General features: G+C 38.2%; 1 protein-coding gene and 2 non-coding genes across 4 annotated transcripts; all 3 read left to right on the forward strand.

Moving 5' to 3' along the window:
• The first annotated feature begins 2,902 nt into the window (after positions 1-2,902).
• trnae-cuc (transfer RNA glutamic acid (anticodon CUC)) lies at positions 2,903-2,974 on the forward strand. The gene has a single exon. It is a non-coding gene; the product is annotated as a tRNA-Glu (tRNA).
• Positions 2,975-9,493: 6,519 nt separating this feature from the next.
• LOC117410214 (axoneme-associated protein mst101(2)-like) lies at positions 9,494-12,453 on the forward strand. 2 transcript variants are annotated; one of them, XM_059021741.1, is made up of 3 exons: positions 9,494-9,696; positions 10,217-10,923; positions 12,034-12,453. In XM_059021741.1, the coding sequence occupies exons 1-3, from the start codon at positions 9,580-9,582 to the stop codon at positions 12,188-12,190; spliced, it is 981 nt and encodes a 326-aa protein (XP_058877724.1). In that variant the 5' UTR covers positions 9,494-9,579; the 3' UTR covers positions 12,191-12,453. The 2 variants fall into 2 exon arrangements, with proteins under 2 accessions (XP_058877724.1, XP_058877725.1); XM_059021742.1 differs by having other exon boundaries at positions 9,495-9,696; positions 12,013-12,131.
• A 1,157-nt stretch (positions 12,454-13,610) lies between these two features.
• trnae-cuc (transfer RNA glutamic acid (anticodon CUC)) lies at positions 13,611-13,682 on the forward strand. The gene has a single exon. It is a non-coding gene; the product is annotated as a tRNA-Glu (tRNA).
• The last annotated feature ends 2,244 nt before the right edge of the window (positions 13,683-15,926 follow it).

The raw sequence follows: 15,926 nt of genomic DNA on the forward strand, positions 1-15,926 counted from the left end.
GATTAGATTTCTTCTTAAAAACAATCTTCTTCAGATAAAGTCAATCAAAAAGAGTTTATTCAAGAATGAAATTGAAAAAAAACTGGAACAAAGGTTATTTATGAGCCCTAAATGGACAGCGGCAAAGCCAAGCTTTCTGCATCCCTAAAATATCATTACATGCATTATCATACAACCATGTTGGAAGAGGGACGCTACACCACGTGATGCATTCTACCAATAAGCACTGGCCAGCGTCCCTTAGTGATCCTATGGTATTAACAGCGTAATCAACCAGCCATATGCATGTCATATGATATATCTATCATTCGTAGCTATGCAGAAGACTGAACTGAAGGTTATAAAGATATTTCAGTTTACACAAATACTCAATCATGTCGAAAGCAGAACTTGATATGTGTTGACAGCTAATCAGCGGCTTTTAACACAATTTACGTCACCTATATCGATACAGTAAAAATATTAAAACGTTTCTGTAAGCATATCGCTCAACGTAACATAAATGCAACAGTTGTGACTGATTTGAAGTCAGTACAAGACTTCCTCTTTCTCTGTGGTTTGCAAACTCTTGCAAAAGGAGGAAACTGCTAATCACTGCGAAACTGTGTTCCTGCAGAATTCCATGGTTCATAAATTTGGTCCATGTTAAACTGCTTTGGAAATCTTAACACTGAACGCAGTCTTTCAATGATTTCTCACCCCTGGAAAGGGAACAAACGGCTGACGAAACAATAAGAGCTTGTGCTATTTAACTGGAACAGAACCATGTGTATACCGCCCCGCACAGGGTGCGTGTTTATCAGAAAAAAAACCCTGTGTGTTTCATTTGCATAGTGTTTGATTGTTTCTTACAAGGCTTCCACTGAGAAAGAAAACCGGGCTTCCACTGAGAAACAGCGGCGGAAACGACAGCGCGGGACACGGGTGTGATCCGGACAAGCAGCAATCTGCACTCTCTGCGTCATCTCTTATTACAGACCTCACTCTGTAGCTGCAACACCACACGCTTTAATGACAGGCTTAGACATGCCTCTCTTTCAACTGTCTTTTATTCAATTAAGTGTAATTCATATCTGTCAACGTATGGGTGTTCTTTTTTTGTGAGTGGAGTAATTTTAGAATTTTAAAAAAATCGATTATTTCACGCAATTAAATCTTTTGTAAAGTGGGTAAACTAAATCATTATTTGGAGAAAAAAAAACTTGTCTTGTTTATTCTCCTCATTATAATAAACATTCAGATTTTAATTTTGAATCTATACCTATCTGAAATTAAATCTATTCGTTTGTGTGGATTATTATTATTATTATTATTATTATTATTATTATTATTATTATTATTATTATTATTATTTAATACTAGCATCATTATAATTATATGGAAACACGTATTTAATATATGATGTGTTTAAACAAATACTTTCCATACAATACAGTGATATACAGTGACTTAAATATTTGACAATAGACATTTGTTCCATATACAGTATATATATATATATATATAGAGAGAGAGAGAGAGAGAGAGAGAGAGAGAGAGAGATGGTAAAAAAGTAATCACTGTTGTTGAATTAGCAGACAACTGATCTACTGTCTAATGCCCTTGATAATGCTAAGAGCCCTTGCTATTATAGACTATACTGTAGCGCACAGTTTCAATAAAGATGTTATATTGTTTGTAAATAATAATAATAATAATAATAATAATAATAATAATAATAATAATAATAATAATAATAATAATAACTTGTCTACTGCTCTCAATAGGTGTTTGCTGAGGTTTAAAATTCAATAAAGTGGGTTTTTTTCAATTAAAATGGATTGTGCGTCTGTTGTAAATTCCCGACCAAAACTTCCATTCATACAAACAGCCGTGTGCAAATATATCAGAACACCTTCAGATGTGTCATTCATGGGGTTTCCAAACTCGAGACATTTACACGAGAAAAATTAGTTAAGTGGTTAAATGAAATTAGTTTCATGCCAACGGGTAGTGGGCACTTGAAAGGGAGTTGGCAGATACTGATGAAACGGACTGAAGTGCATTAGTTCCAGCCCAAAATTGCCACTGCCTGCTTGTGGCGGAGTGTCCCGCCCCTATGTATTTATTAATTATTATTTGTATTTGTTTGCGGCGCAGATAAAAGCGCCGCGTCTTTTGTTATTTGTTTTTTATATTTAAAAACCCGTGAGGATGCGTGGCTGATCAGCTACTGATTATTTAACCCTATGACAGTCACGCATCCTTACCAAACGCGTGCAGACTGTGGCCGAGGGGTAATAAGATAATTAACGGCTAGTTAACCCCTCGGCCACAGTCTGCACGCGTTTAGTAAGGATGCGTGACTGTCATAGGGTTAAATAATCAGTAGCTGATCAGCCACGCATCCTCACGGGTTTTTAAATATAAAAAACAAATAACAAAAGACGCGGCGCTTTTATCTGCGCCGCAAACAAATACAAATAATAATTAATAAATACATAGGGGCGGGACACTCCGCCACACTGCTGTATCCTGCAAAAAGTCTTGTAAACAACAAAGTGAGTTGTGCGAGACAGACGGGGAAGGTTACTAGTGTTGCGTCACCGCCTTTCAAATCAAAGCCCAAAACAAGCGCAACCCATGTTAGAGGGTGGGTGTTTATGCAAATTCCAACCCGCGACTCTCAAAAAACAAGCCCGATCCCGCTTGTTATAAGCGGACTTGGCATCTGTGACGGACAGCAGCGACCTGAGGAGCTTCGTGCTGTCAGAGAGATTCTCACCGTCACGTGATATGAAGGACCAGTTCCCTAGACAACCTTAAAAGGATGTTTAAAAAATTACCCGGTTAAAAAATCGGTCTTCAATGCAGTGATTTTAGGACAGGGGTAATCCGGGGGTAGCGACTGCTGTTTACAGCTTCCCTGGTGGTCTAGTGGTTAGGATTCGGCGCTCTCACCGCCGCGGCCCGGGTTCGATTCCCGGTCAGGGAATGTCTTATTTTTTTGTATGTAATTATCATAATTGTATCGAATTATTGTAATTATCATCAATCAATATTTATTTTATATAGCGCCTTTCATAGTGGACCACCATCACAAAGCGCTGTATTATAATGATAAGTCTCTGGTTTATGTTTTTATTTTTTTGTTTATTTATGTCTTTATTTATTTATTTATTTAGCCATTACATGTGAAAAAGAAAACATTGTGATACGAAAAGTTGGCAGATTAGACACACACACACACACACACACACACACACACACACACACACACACACACACACACAGAAGCATCTTGACAATACTGTGTTGGAGTTCCGAATAAAACCACAAGATGGCACTGTGACCTCAGAAATAGCACGGCAGAGAGCATCACGTTGGAGCGTTTGCGTGCGTGTCTCAGTGTGTGTGTGTAGAGTTTGACCGCTGAACAACTACCAACGGCACGCCTGTACATTATAATCTCTGTTTCACCCCACAGTCCGGCTAACGCTCCCATCCAACCAAAAGTCGATGTTCAATCTTGGTTAATATCATGGCAGTTTTAACCAATCATAGCCCGTGTCGCTACCAAGAACTAACCAATCAGATCGCGTAGAAGTAAATGACGTCACTTTTGGAAACCCCGATGCTTCGACCGTCTCGACTTGTTAGGATTTACACTTTTCGTTATTTTTTTATGTACAATACAGCCGTCTCAACTCGTTTTTATTTTTACACTACACGTAGGCCAGGACTATTCTGCATCGTGTGCTGTTCTCTTCAGCGCACAGAAACGTTGTATTTTGCCTTTTTGAGCCGTGACTAGCCCTAGATAGATAGATAGATTTTTTTTTTCTTTTATCTTAAAGAATATTTGAATTCTTTATTTTATGTTATTTGTGAATAGTTATTTTCCTGTAGAATGCAGTTGTATAAATGCAAGGAAAAACTAAGGAAAAAGCATGTTTTTAATTTCATGGTGTGTTCTTTTTATTTGCTTTAATTCCTGCAAAAACTCATTTGTTTTCTTTTTAAATTACTTGAATTTCGAAACTCAAACTTACAACCTTCTGGTTGCAAGACCAGAACCTTAACCACTCCTCTACACTGCCGCCGTTTTAGTATTTTCATATCGTGGTAGCGCAACAGACACTTACAGGCGATTTCCTCCTGTAGACCGCGCTTGTAGATCTGATCCGCCCCTCCTGCTCTGCACTGGACTCGCTGACCTCCTTGCACTATTGCACTGCTAATCTGTCACTGTAGATCTAACTCGCTGTGATCCTAACTTGTTGCCTCCTGGTTCATATTGTATTCTAGCAGTGTTAGTATTATCAGCACTGTCTGTAAACCGCACTGTGTTTAAATATGAATCTTGCATTGTAACCCTGTGCTGTGCTGCTCTGTGACTCCTGTGTGAGTCGCCTGGGATAAATGGGTCTGCCAAATAAATAAATAAATAAATAGATAAATAAATAAATAAATAAATAATTAGAACTGCCAGGGAGTTTTATGGCTTCCAAGCTCAACACCAGTTTTGACAAGCTGTAGCATTGCAGCACAACTGTCAGCAACAGAACAGTTTTATGGAGCAATTTCAATTCAAAATACTGCATTCGTTCATTATCTCACAATGATTTATAACTTTAAACACCATAGTAACCATGACCCTATCTACACACTAGGAGGAGTTATAAGCTAGTTTTACATTTGACCTTAGAGAGGTCAAAGGTCAGATGCAAGGTGACTTTTGGATAGAGCATATATGGGTTTCTATCTGTGTTCCATAGTAACCATCAATATATATATACACTCTGTAAGGAGTTATAAGCTAGTTTTACATTTTAACTTAAGGAGAGGTCAAAGGTCGCAGGCAAGTTCATTTTTGGATAGAGCACATATGGTTCCCTATATGTGTTCCACAGTAACCATCAACCTATCTGCACTCTGTAATGAGTTATAAGCTAGTTTTACATTTGACAGAAGATTTTGAAAAGGTTTTTTAAAGAAATGCGTCAAGCGGCCATATTGGTTCACGCACAAACACCATTTTTGAAAAAGTCAATTGGCAGGCTACGCTATATCTCGTGACAGGTTAGGATTGAGGAAAGGGCATGTTTACGTGACGAATCACTGCCGATTTCTGGTTTTGTAACATATTTTCATTGGGAGTTTACGGTGAGGAAAGGGCAGATTTTCTTGTTTTTGAAAACGAAACAATACATGTTTTTGGTTTATTTGAAACCTATGCCTCATGAATTATGAATATTGCAGCAGCTTGTTTACAGCAGCAATATTATAACAGCAAAATAACATTCAAAGAGGAAGTAAAATATCTGATACAAATGTCAACATCATAGATGAAGAGAAACAAATTGCAAATATAGTAAAATGATTACTTTTCACAAGTTTTTACAAAGGAGGATACAGACAACATGCCCCACATGTCGACCTGTTCCTACCCAGTTTTAAATAACTTTAGCATGACAGAGGCAGAAGTGTTAAAGGGACTAGGAGTTCTTAAAATAAACAAATCCCCTGGGCTGGATGAGATACTTCCAGTAGTATTCAAAGAAATGATCACTGATGAAAAATGCTCAGGAGCGATCTGAGTGGCTCAGCAGGAGCGGTAATGAGCGAGGCGTTAAGTTGATTCTTTTACTGAGCCTCTCACTTACTTAACGCACCCAGTGTGTGTGTGTGCAGAGTTTGACCGCAGAACAGCTATCGATGTCACGCCTGTACATTATAATCTCTGTTTCACCCCACAGTCCGGCTAACGCTCCCATCCAGCCAAAAGTCGATGTTCAATCTTGGTTAATAGCATGGTAGTTTTAACCAATCATAGCACGTGTCGTTACCACGAACTAACCAATCAGATCACGTAGAAGTAAATTACATCACTTTTGGAAACCCCGATGCTTCGGCCGTCTCAACTTGTTAGGATTTACACTTTTCGTTATTCTTTTACGTACAATACAGCCGTCTCAACTCGTTTTTATTTTTACAGTACACGTATGCCAGGACTATTCTGCATCGTGTGCTGTTCTCTTCAGCGCACAGAAACGTTGTATTTTGCCTTTTTGGGCCGTGACTAGCCCTAGATAGATAGATAGATATTTGTTTCTTTTATCTTAAAGAATATTTGAATTCTTTATTTTATGTTATTTGTGAATAGTTATTTTCCTGTAGAATGCAGTTGTATAAATGCAAGGAAAAACTAAGGAAAAAGCATGTTTTTAATTTCATGGTGTATTATTTTTATTTGCTTTAATTCCTGCAAAAACTCATTTGTTTTCTTTTTAAATTAATTGAATTTCGAAACTCAAACTTACAACCTTCTGGTTACAAGACCAGAACCTTAACCACTCCTCTACACTGCCGCCGTTTTAGTATTTTCATATCGTGGTAGCACAACAGACACTTACAGGCGATTTCCTTCTGTTTAGACCGCGCTTGTAGATCTGATCCGCCCCTCCTGCTCTGCACTGGACTCGCTGACCTCCTTGCACTATTGCACTGCTAATCTGTCACTGTAGATCTAACTCGCTGTGATCCTAACTTGTTGCCTCCTGGTTCATATTGTATTCTAGCAGTGTTAGTATTATCTGCACTGTCTGTAAACCGCACTGTGTTTAAATATGAATCTTGCATTGTAACCCTGTGCTGTGCTGCCCTGTGACTGCTGTGTGAGTCGCCTGGGATAAATGGGTCTGCCAAATAAATAAATAATTAGAACTGCCAGGCAGTTTTACGGCTTCCAAGCTCAACACCAGTTTTGACAAGCTGTAGCATTGCAGCACAAGTGTCAGCAACAGAACAGTTTTATGGAGCAATTTCAATTCAAAATACTGCATTCGTTCATTATCTCACAATGATTTATAACTTTAAACACCATAGTAACCATGACCCTATCTACACACTATAAGGAGTTATAAGCTAGCTTTACATTTGACCTTAGAGAGGTCAAAGGTCAGATGCAAGGTGACTTTTGGATAGAGCATATATGGGTTTCTATCTGTGTTCCATAGTAACCATCAATATATATATACACTCTGTAAGGAGTTATAAGCTAGTTTTACATTTTAACTTAAGGAGAGGTCAAAGGTCGCAGGCAAGTTCATTTTTGGATAGAGCACATATGGTTCCCTATATGTGTTCCACAGTAACCATCAACCTATATGCACTCTGTAAAGAGTTATAAGCTAGTTTTACATTTGACAGAAGATTTTGAAAAGGTTTTTAAAGAAATGCGTCAAGCGGCCATATTGGTTCACGCACAAACACCATTTTTGAAAATGTCAATTGGCAGGCTAGGCGATATCTCGTGACAGGTTAGGATTGAGGAAAGGGCATGTTTACGTGACGAATCACTGCCGATTTCTGGTTTTGTAACATATTTTCATTGGGAGTTTACGGTGAGGAAAGGGCAGATTTTCTTGTTTTTGAAAACGAAACAATACATGTTTTTGGTTCATTTAAAACCTATGCCTCTTGAATTATGAATATTGCAGCAGCTTGTTTACAGCAGCAATATTATAACAGCAAAATAACATTCAAAGAGGAAGTAAAATATCTGAGATACAAATGTTAACATCATAGATGAAGAAAAACAAATTGCAAAGATATTTAAATGATTACTTTTCACAAGTTTTTACAAAGGAGGATACAGACATGCCCCACATGTCGACCTGTTCCTACCCAGTTTTAAATAACTTTAGCATGACAGAGGCAAAAGTGTTAAAGGGACTAGGAGCTCTTAAAATAAACAAATCCCCTGGGCTGGATGAGATCCTTCCAGTAGTACTCAAAGAAATGAAAAAGTTATTTACAAATCGCTAACTAAGATCATGCAACAGTCTCTTGACCCAGGGGTTGTACCAACAGACTGGAGAATTGCAAATATAATACCGTTCCACAAAAAGGGAGACAAAACCAAACCAGGTTATTTAGATTTCCAGAAAGCTTTTGACAAAGTCCCACATAAAAGATTAATTCTCAAACTAAATGCAGTAGGGATTCAAGGAAATGCATGCACATGGATTAGGGAGTGGTTAACATGTAGAAACAGAAAGTACTGATTAGAGGAGAAACCTCAAAATGGAGCGAGGTAACCAGTGGTGTACCACAGGGATCTGTATTAGGTCCTCTGCTATTCCTAATCTACATTAATGACTTAGATTCTGGTATAGTAAGCAAACTTGTTAAATTTGCAGACAACACAAAAATAGGAGGAGTGGCAAACACTGCTGCAGCAGCAAATGTCATTCAAAATGATCTAGACAGCATTCAGAAGAGGGCAGACACATGGCAAATGACATTAACATAGAAACGTGTAAGGTACTGCACGCAGGCAATAAATGTGCATTATTATTATTTATTTCTTAGCAGACACCCTTATCCAGGGCGACTTACAATTGTTACAAGATAACACATTATTTTTACATACAATTACCCATTTATACAGTTGGTTTTTTACTGGAGCAATCTAGGTAAAGTACCTTGCTCAAGGGTACAGCAGCAGTGTCCCCCACTGGGGATTGAACCCACGACCCTCCGGTCAAGAGTCCAGAGCGCTAACCACTACTCCACACTGCACATTACACACTGTTACAGTATAAGTACCATATGGGAGATACTGAAACTGAAGAAGGAATCTATGAAAAAAATCTAGGACTCAGAAATGTCTTCATCTAGACAATGTGGGGAAGCAATAAAAAAGTCCAAAAAAAATGCTCACATATATTGTAAAAAGTGTTATTAAAACTTTACAATGCATTAGTAAGACCTCATCTAGAATATTGTGTTCAGTTGTGGTCACCTTCGCTACAAAAAGGATATTGCTGCTCTAGAAAGAGTGCAACGAAGAGCGACTAGAAAGGCATGTCGTATGCAGACAGGCTAAAATAACAGAATCTATTCAGTCTTGAACAAAGAAGACTATGCGGTGATCTGATTCAAGCATTCAAAATTCTAAAAGGTATTGACAATGTTGACCCAGGGGACTTTTTCGCACTAAAAAAACAAACAAGGACAAATGGAGATTAGATAAAGGGGCATTCAGAACAGAAAATAGGAGGCACTTTTTTGCACAGAGAATTGTGAGGGTCTGGAACCAACTCCCCAGTAATGTTGTTGAAGCTGACACCCTGGGATCCTTCAAGAAGCTGCTTGATGAGATTCTGGGATCAATAAGCTACTTGTTTGATTGCTAAAATCTGTTGTCGCCCCCCCCACCTACTTTTTTCCCCACACAGTCTATCAATATCTCGTGACAGGTTAGGATTGAGGGAAGGGCACGTTTACGTTACCAATCAGTTGTATTTTCTGGATTTGTAACATATTTTCTTTGTGAGTTCACAGTGAGGGAAGAGCAGCATTTCTTGTTTTTGAAAATGAAACAATAATAAATAGGTGTGTTTTTGGCTTATTTAATACCTATGCCTCATGAATAAAGATAATTACTACGTACACCCCCCCCCCTCCCCCTCCCCCCGTTAAAAACACACAGCTAAAGGAATTAACAATCTATTTATAACATCAGCCTCCTCTGTCCTTTTTAGGGTTATTGAATTGATCATCTCATTCTGCAAGAGACGTCAGATAAAATGTATGCAACATCACACTGTTGAGTATACTACACAACGGACATCACACAGAATATGTTACCGTCAAACTCCGGTCCTCTTAAGAAGCAGACAGCAGGAAGAATTCATTACGCAGACTCAGGTGAGTGACTGGTGAGAGTTGAATGAATTAGTTATTATTATTATTATGATTATTATGATTATTATGATTATTATGATTATTAGACAATCCATTTTGTTTTCTGATTTGGGGATGTGTCAGAAGAATCACACACAAACAACCTGAAGTCTTGTTTTCAGAGTATAAGGTGTGTCAGTCGCTTTGATTGCTGTGACTGTATAGATACAGAGGTGTTTATGGGTTCATAGGGACTGACTTGTGTTTTGTGCTCCTATTCAGATTTTTGTAAGGACACCTGATAATTTTGATAATCACAATACAGTGCTGAAGAGTTATACGCTGAATCGAGAAATTCTGATCTGTTAAAAGAAAGAAAAAGGAACAGAAAGAAAGAAAAACAAACCGTTTAGAAAGAAACATTTATTTAGAAATAAAGGTAGAAAGAATGTTTAGAAAGAAAGAAAGAAAATAAATAAATAAATAAATAAATAAATAAATAAATAAATTACAAACCGCTGTCATCTCTCCTTTCATATTTTAGGAAGATGAAAGAAAAAAGAAAGCAGAGAAAGAGAAGGAGGCTTCCACTGAGAAAGACAAGGAGGTTTCCACTGAGAAAGACAAGGAGGCTTCTACTGAGAAAGACAAGGAGACTTCCACTGAGAAAGACAAGGAGACTTCCAATGAGAAAGACAAGGAGGCTTCCACTGAGAAAGACAAGGAGGCTTCCACTGAGAAAGACAAGCAGGCTTCCACTGAGAAAGACAAGGAGGCTTCCACTGAGAAAGACAAGGAAACTTCCACTGAGAAAGACAAGGAGACTTCCACTGAGAAAGACAAGGAGGCTTCCACTGAGAAAGACAAGGAGGCTTCCACTGAGAAAGACAAGCAGGCTTCCACTGAGAAAGACAAGGAGGCTTCCACTGAGAAAGACAAGGAGGCTTCCACTGAGAAAGAGAAGGAGGCTTCCACTGAGAAAGAAAAGGAGGCTTCCACTGAGAAAGACAAGGAGGCTTCCACTGAGAAAGACAAGCAGGCTTCCACTGAGAAAGACAAGGAGGCTTCCACTGAGAAAGACAAGCAGGCTTCCACTGAGAAAGACAAGGAGGCTTCCACTGAGAAAGAGAAGGAGGCTTCCACTGAGAAAGACAAGGAGGCTTCCACTGAGAAGGACAAGAAGGCTTCCACTGAGAAAGACAAGGAGGCTTCCACTGAGAAAGAAAAGGAGGCTTCCACTGAGAAAAACAAGTAAGCTGTATGATTAGATTTCTTCTTAAAATTATTATTATTATTATTTATTTATTTATTTCTTAGCAGACGCCCTTATCCAGAGCGACTTACAATTGTTACAAGATATCACATTATTTATTTTTTTTCCCATACAATTACCCATTTATATAGTTGGGTTTTTACTGGAGCAATCTAGGTAAAGTACCTTGCTCAAACCCTACCAGGGATTGAACCCACGACCCTCCGGTCAAGAGTCCAAAGCCCTAACCACTACTCCACACTGCTGCCCTTAAAATGATCTTCTTCAGATAAAGTCAATCAAAAAAAGTTTATTCAAGAATGAAATTGAAAAAAACTGGAACAAAGGTTATTTATGAGCCCTAAATAGATAGAGGCAAAGCCAAGCTTTCTGCATCCCGAAAATATCATTACATGCATTCTCATACAACCATGTTGGAAGATGGACGCTACACCACGTGATGCATTCCACCAATAAGCACTGGCCAGCATCCCTTAGTGATCCTATGGTATTAACAAGCGTAATCAACCAGTCATATGCATGTCATATGATATATCTATCATTGGTATCTAGGCAGAAGACTGAACTGAAGGTTATAAAGAGATTTCAGTTTACACAAATACTCAATCATGTCGAAAGCAGAACTTGATATCTGTTGACAGCTAATCAGCGGCTTTTAACACAATTTACGTCACCTATATCGATACAGTAAAAATATTAAAACGTTTTTGTAAGCATATCGCTCAACGTAACATAAATGCAACAGTTGTGACTGATTTGAAGTCAGTACAAGACTTCCTCTTTCTCTGTGGTTTGCAAACTCTTGCAAAAGGAGGAAACTGCTAATCACTGTGAAACTGTGTTCCTGCAGAATTCCATGGTTCATAAATTTGGTCCATGTTAAACTGGTTTGGAAATCTTAACACTGAACGCAGTCTTTCAATGATTTCTCACCCCTGGAAAGGGAACAAACGGCTGACGAAACAATAAGTGCTTGTGCTATTTAACTGGAACAGAACCATGTGTATACCGCCCCGCACAGGGTGCGTGTTTATCAGAAAAAAAACCTGTGTGATTCATTTGCATAGTGTTTGATTGTTTCTTACAAGGCTTCCACTGAGAAAGAGAACCGGGCATCCACTGAGAAAGAGCAGCGGAACCGACAGCGCGGGACACGGGGGTGATCCGGACAAGCAGCAATCTGCACTCTCTGTGTCATCTCTTATTACAGACCTCACACCGAAGCTCCAACACCACGCGCTTTAATGACAGGCTTAGACATGCCTCTCTTTCAACTGTCTTTTATTTAATTAAGTGTAATTCATATCTGTCAACGTATGGGTGTCCTTTGTTTTGTGAGTGGAGTAATTTTAGAATTAAAAAAAATCGATTATTTCACGCAATTAAATCTTTTGTAAAGGGGGTAAACTAAATCATTATTTGGAAAAAAAAAACTTGTCTTGTTTATTCTCCTCATTATAATAAACATTCAGATTTTAATTTTGAATCTATACCTATATGAAATTAAATCTATTCGTTTGTGTGGATTATTATTATTATTATTATTATTATTATTATTATTATTATTATTATTATTATTTAATACTAGCATCATTATAATTATATGGAAACACGTATTTAATATATGATGTGTTTAAACAAATTCTTTCCATACAATACAGTGATATACAGTGACTTCAATATTTGACAACAGACATTTGTTCCATATACAGTAAGTATATAGATAGATAGAAAAAAAGTAATCACTGTTGTTGAATTAGCAGACAACTGATCTACTGTCTAATTATTATTATTATTTATTTCTTAGCTGACGCCCTTATCCAGGGCGACTTACAATTGTTACAAGATATCACATTATTTTTATATACAATTACCCATTTATACAATCTAGGTAAAATACCTTGCTCAAGGGTACATCAGGGATTGAACCCACGACCCTCCGGTCAAAAGTCCAGAGCCCTAACCACTACTCCACACTGCTGCCCACTAATGCCCTTGATAATGCTAAGAGCCCTTAGGTTTAAAAGTCAATAAAGTGGTGGGGTTTTTTTTCAATTAAAATGAATTGTGCGTCTGTTGTAAATTCCCGACCAAAACTTCCATTCATACAAACAGCCGTGTGCAAATATATCAGAACACCTTCAGATGTGTCATTCATGGGGTTTCCAAACTCGAGACATTTACACGAGAAAAATTAGTTAAGTGGTTAAATTAAATTAGTTACATGCCAACGGGTAGTGGGCACTTGAAAGGGAGGTGGCAGATACTGATGAAACGGACTGAAGTGCATTAGTTCCTGCCCAAAATTGCCACTGCCTGCTGTATCCTGCAAAAACTCTTGTCAACAACAAAGTGAGGTGTGCGAGACAGACGGGGGAGGTTACCAGTGTTGCGTCACCGCCTTTCAAATCAAAGCCCAAAACAAGCGCAACCCATGTTAGAGGATGGGTGTTTATGCAAATTACAACCCGCGACTCTCAAAAAACAAGCCCGATCAAGCTTGTTATAAGCGGACTTGGCATCTGTGACGGACAGCAGCGATCTGAGGAGCCTTGTGCTGTCAGAGAGATTCTCACCGTCACGTGATATGGACCAGTCCCCTAGACAACCTTAAAAGGATCTTTAAAAAATTACCTTAAGCTGTAGCAACAACGTTTCTACAGTTTCCCTGGTGGTCTAGTGGTTAGGATTCGGCGCTCTCACCGCCGCGGCCCGGGTTCGATTCCCGGTCAGGGAATGTCTCATTTTTTTGTATGTAATTATCATAAATACATACAAAAAAATACAATAAGTATCGAATTATTGTAATTATCATCAATCAATATTTATTTTATATAGCGCCTTTCACAGTGGTTTATGTTTTTCTTTTTTTGTTTATTTATGTCTTTATTTATTTGTTTATTTATTTATTTAGCCATTACATGTGAAAAAGAAAACATTGTGATACGAAAAGTTGGCAGATTACACACACACACACACACACACACACACACACACACACACACAGAAGCATCTTGAGAATACTGTGTTGGAGTTCCGAATAGAACCACAAGATGGCACTGCGACCTCAGAAATAGCACGGCAGAGAGCATCACGTTGGAGCGTTTGCGTGAGTCTCAGTGTGTATGTGTAGAGTTTGACCGCAGAACAACTGCCGACTTCACGCCTGTACATTATAATCTCTGTTTCACCCCACAGCCTGGCTAACGCTCCCATCCAACCAAAAGTCGATGTTCAATCTTGGTTAATAGCATGGTAGTTTTAACCAATCATAGCACGTGTCGCTACCATGAACTAAACAATCAGATCGCGTAGAAGTAAATGACGTCACTTTTGGAAACCCCGATGCTTCGACCGTCTCGACTCGTTAGGAATTACAGTTTTCGTTATTTTTTTTTATGTACAATACAGCCGTCTCAACTCGTTTTTATTTTTTACAGTACACGTAGGCCAGGACTATTCTGCATCGTGTGCTGTTCTCTTCAGCGCACAGAAACGTTGTATTTTGCCTTTTTGGGCCGTGACTAGCCCTAGATATATAGATAGATATTTTTTTTCTTTTATCTTAAAGAGTATTTGAATTCTTTATTTTATGTTATTTGTGAATAGTTATTTTCCTGTAGAATGCAGTTATATAAATGCAAGGAAAAACTAAGGAAAAAGCATGTTTTTAATTTCATGGTGTGTTCTTTTTATTTGCTTTAATTCCTGCAAAAACTCATTTGTTTTCTTTTAAATTAATTGGATTTCGAAACTCAAACTTACAACCTTCTGGTTGCAAGACCAGAACCTTAACCACTCCTCTACACTGCCGCCGTTTTAGTATTTTCATATCGTGGTAGCGCAACAGACACACAGGCGATTTCCTCCTGTTTAGACCGTGCTTGTAGATCTGATCCGCCCCTCCTACTCTGCACTGGACTCGCTTACCTCCTTGCACTATTGCACTGCTAATCTGTCACTGTAGATCTAACTCGCTGTGATCCTAACTTGTTGCCTCCTGGTTCATATTGTATTCTAGCAGTGTTAGTATTATCAGCACTGTCTGTAAACCGCACTGTGTTTAAATATGAATCTTGCATTGTAACCGTGTGCTGTGCTGCCCTGTGACTCCTGTGTGAGTCGCCTGGGATAAATGGGTCTGCCAAATAAATAAATAAATAAATAAATAAATAAATAAATAAATAAATAAATAAAAATTAGTACTGACAGGCAGTTTTATGGCTTCCAAGCTCAACACCAGTTTTGACAAGCTGTAGCATTGCAGCACAAGTGTCAGCAACAGAACAGTTTTATGGAGCGGTTTCAATTCAAAATACTGAATTTGTTCATTATCTCACAATGATTTATAACTTTAAACACCATAGTAACCATGACCCTATCTACACACTATAAGGAGTTATAAGCTAGCTTTACATTTGACCTTAGAGTGGTCAAAGGTCACAGGCAAGGTGACTTTTGGATAGAGCATATATGGGTTTCTATCTGTGTTCCATAGTAACCATCAATATATATATACACTCTGTAAGGAGTTATAAGCTAGTTTTACATTTTAACTTAAGGAGAGGTCAAAGGTCGCAGGCAAGTTCATTTTTGGATAGAGCACATATGGTTCCCTATATGTGTCCCACAGTAACCATCAACCTATCTGCACTCTGTAAGGAGTTATAAGATAGTTTTACATTTGACAGAAGATTTTGAAAAGGTTTTTAAAGAAATGCGTCAAGCGGCCATATTGGTTCACGCACAAACACCATTTTTGAAAAAGTCAATTGGCAGGCTACGCTGTATCTCGTGACAGGTTAGGATTGAGGAAAGGGCATGTTTACGTGACGAATCACTGCCGATTTCTGGTTTTGTAACATATTTTCATTTGGGAGTTCACGGTGAGGAAAGGGCAGATTTTCTTGTTTTTGAAAACGAAACAATACATGTTTTTGGTTTATTTGAAACCTATGCCTCATGAATTATGAATATTGCA

The sequence above is a fragment of the Acipenser ruthenus genome, unplaced genomic scaffold, assembly GCF_902713425.1.
Source record: "Acipenser ruthenus unplaced genomic scaffold, fAciRut3.2 maternal haplotype, whole genome shotgun sequence".
NCBI classification, from domain to species: domain Eukaryota; kingdom Metazoa; phylum Chordata; class Actinopteri; order Acipenseriformes; family Acipenseridae; genus Acipenser; species Acipenser ruthenus.

Bases quoted from the DNA above. Each gene is read 5' to 3' on its own strand.
- LOC117410214 (XM_059021741.1), top strand. From the start codon at position 9,580: ATGCAACATCACACTGTTGAGTATACTACACAACGGACATCACACAGA. The intron at 9,697-10,216 runs GTGAGTGACTGG...TTCATATTTTAG, and splicing joins AATTCATTACGCAGACTCAG to GAAGATGAAAGAAAAAAGAA. The intron at 10,924-12,033 runs GTAAGCTGTATG...GTTTCTTACAAG, and splicing joins GCTTCCACTGAGAAAAACAA to GCTTCCACTGAGAAAGAGAA.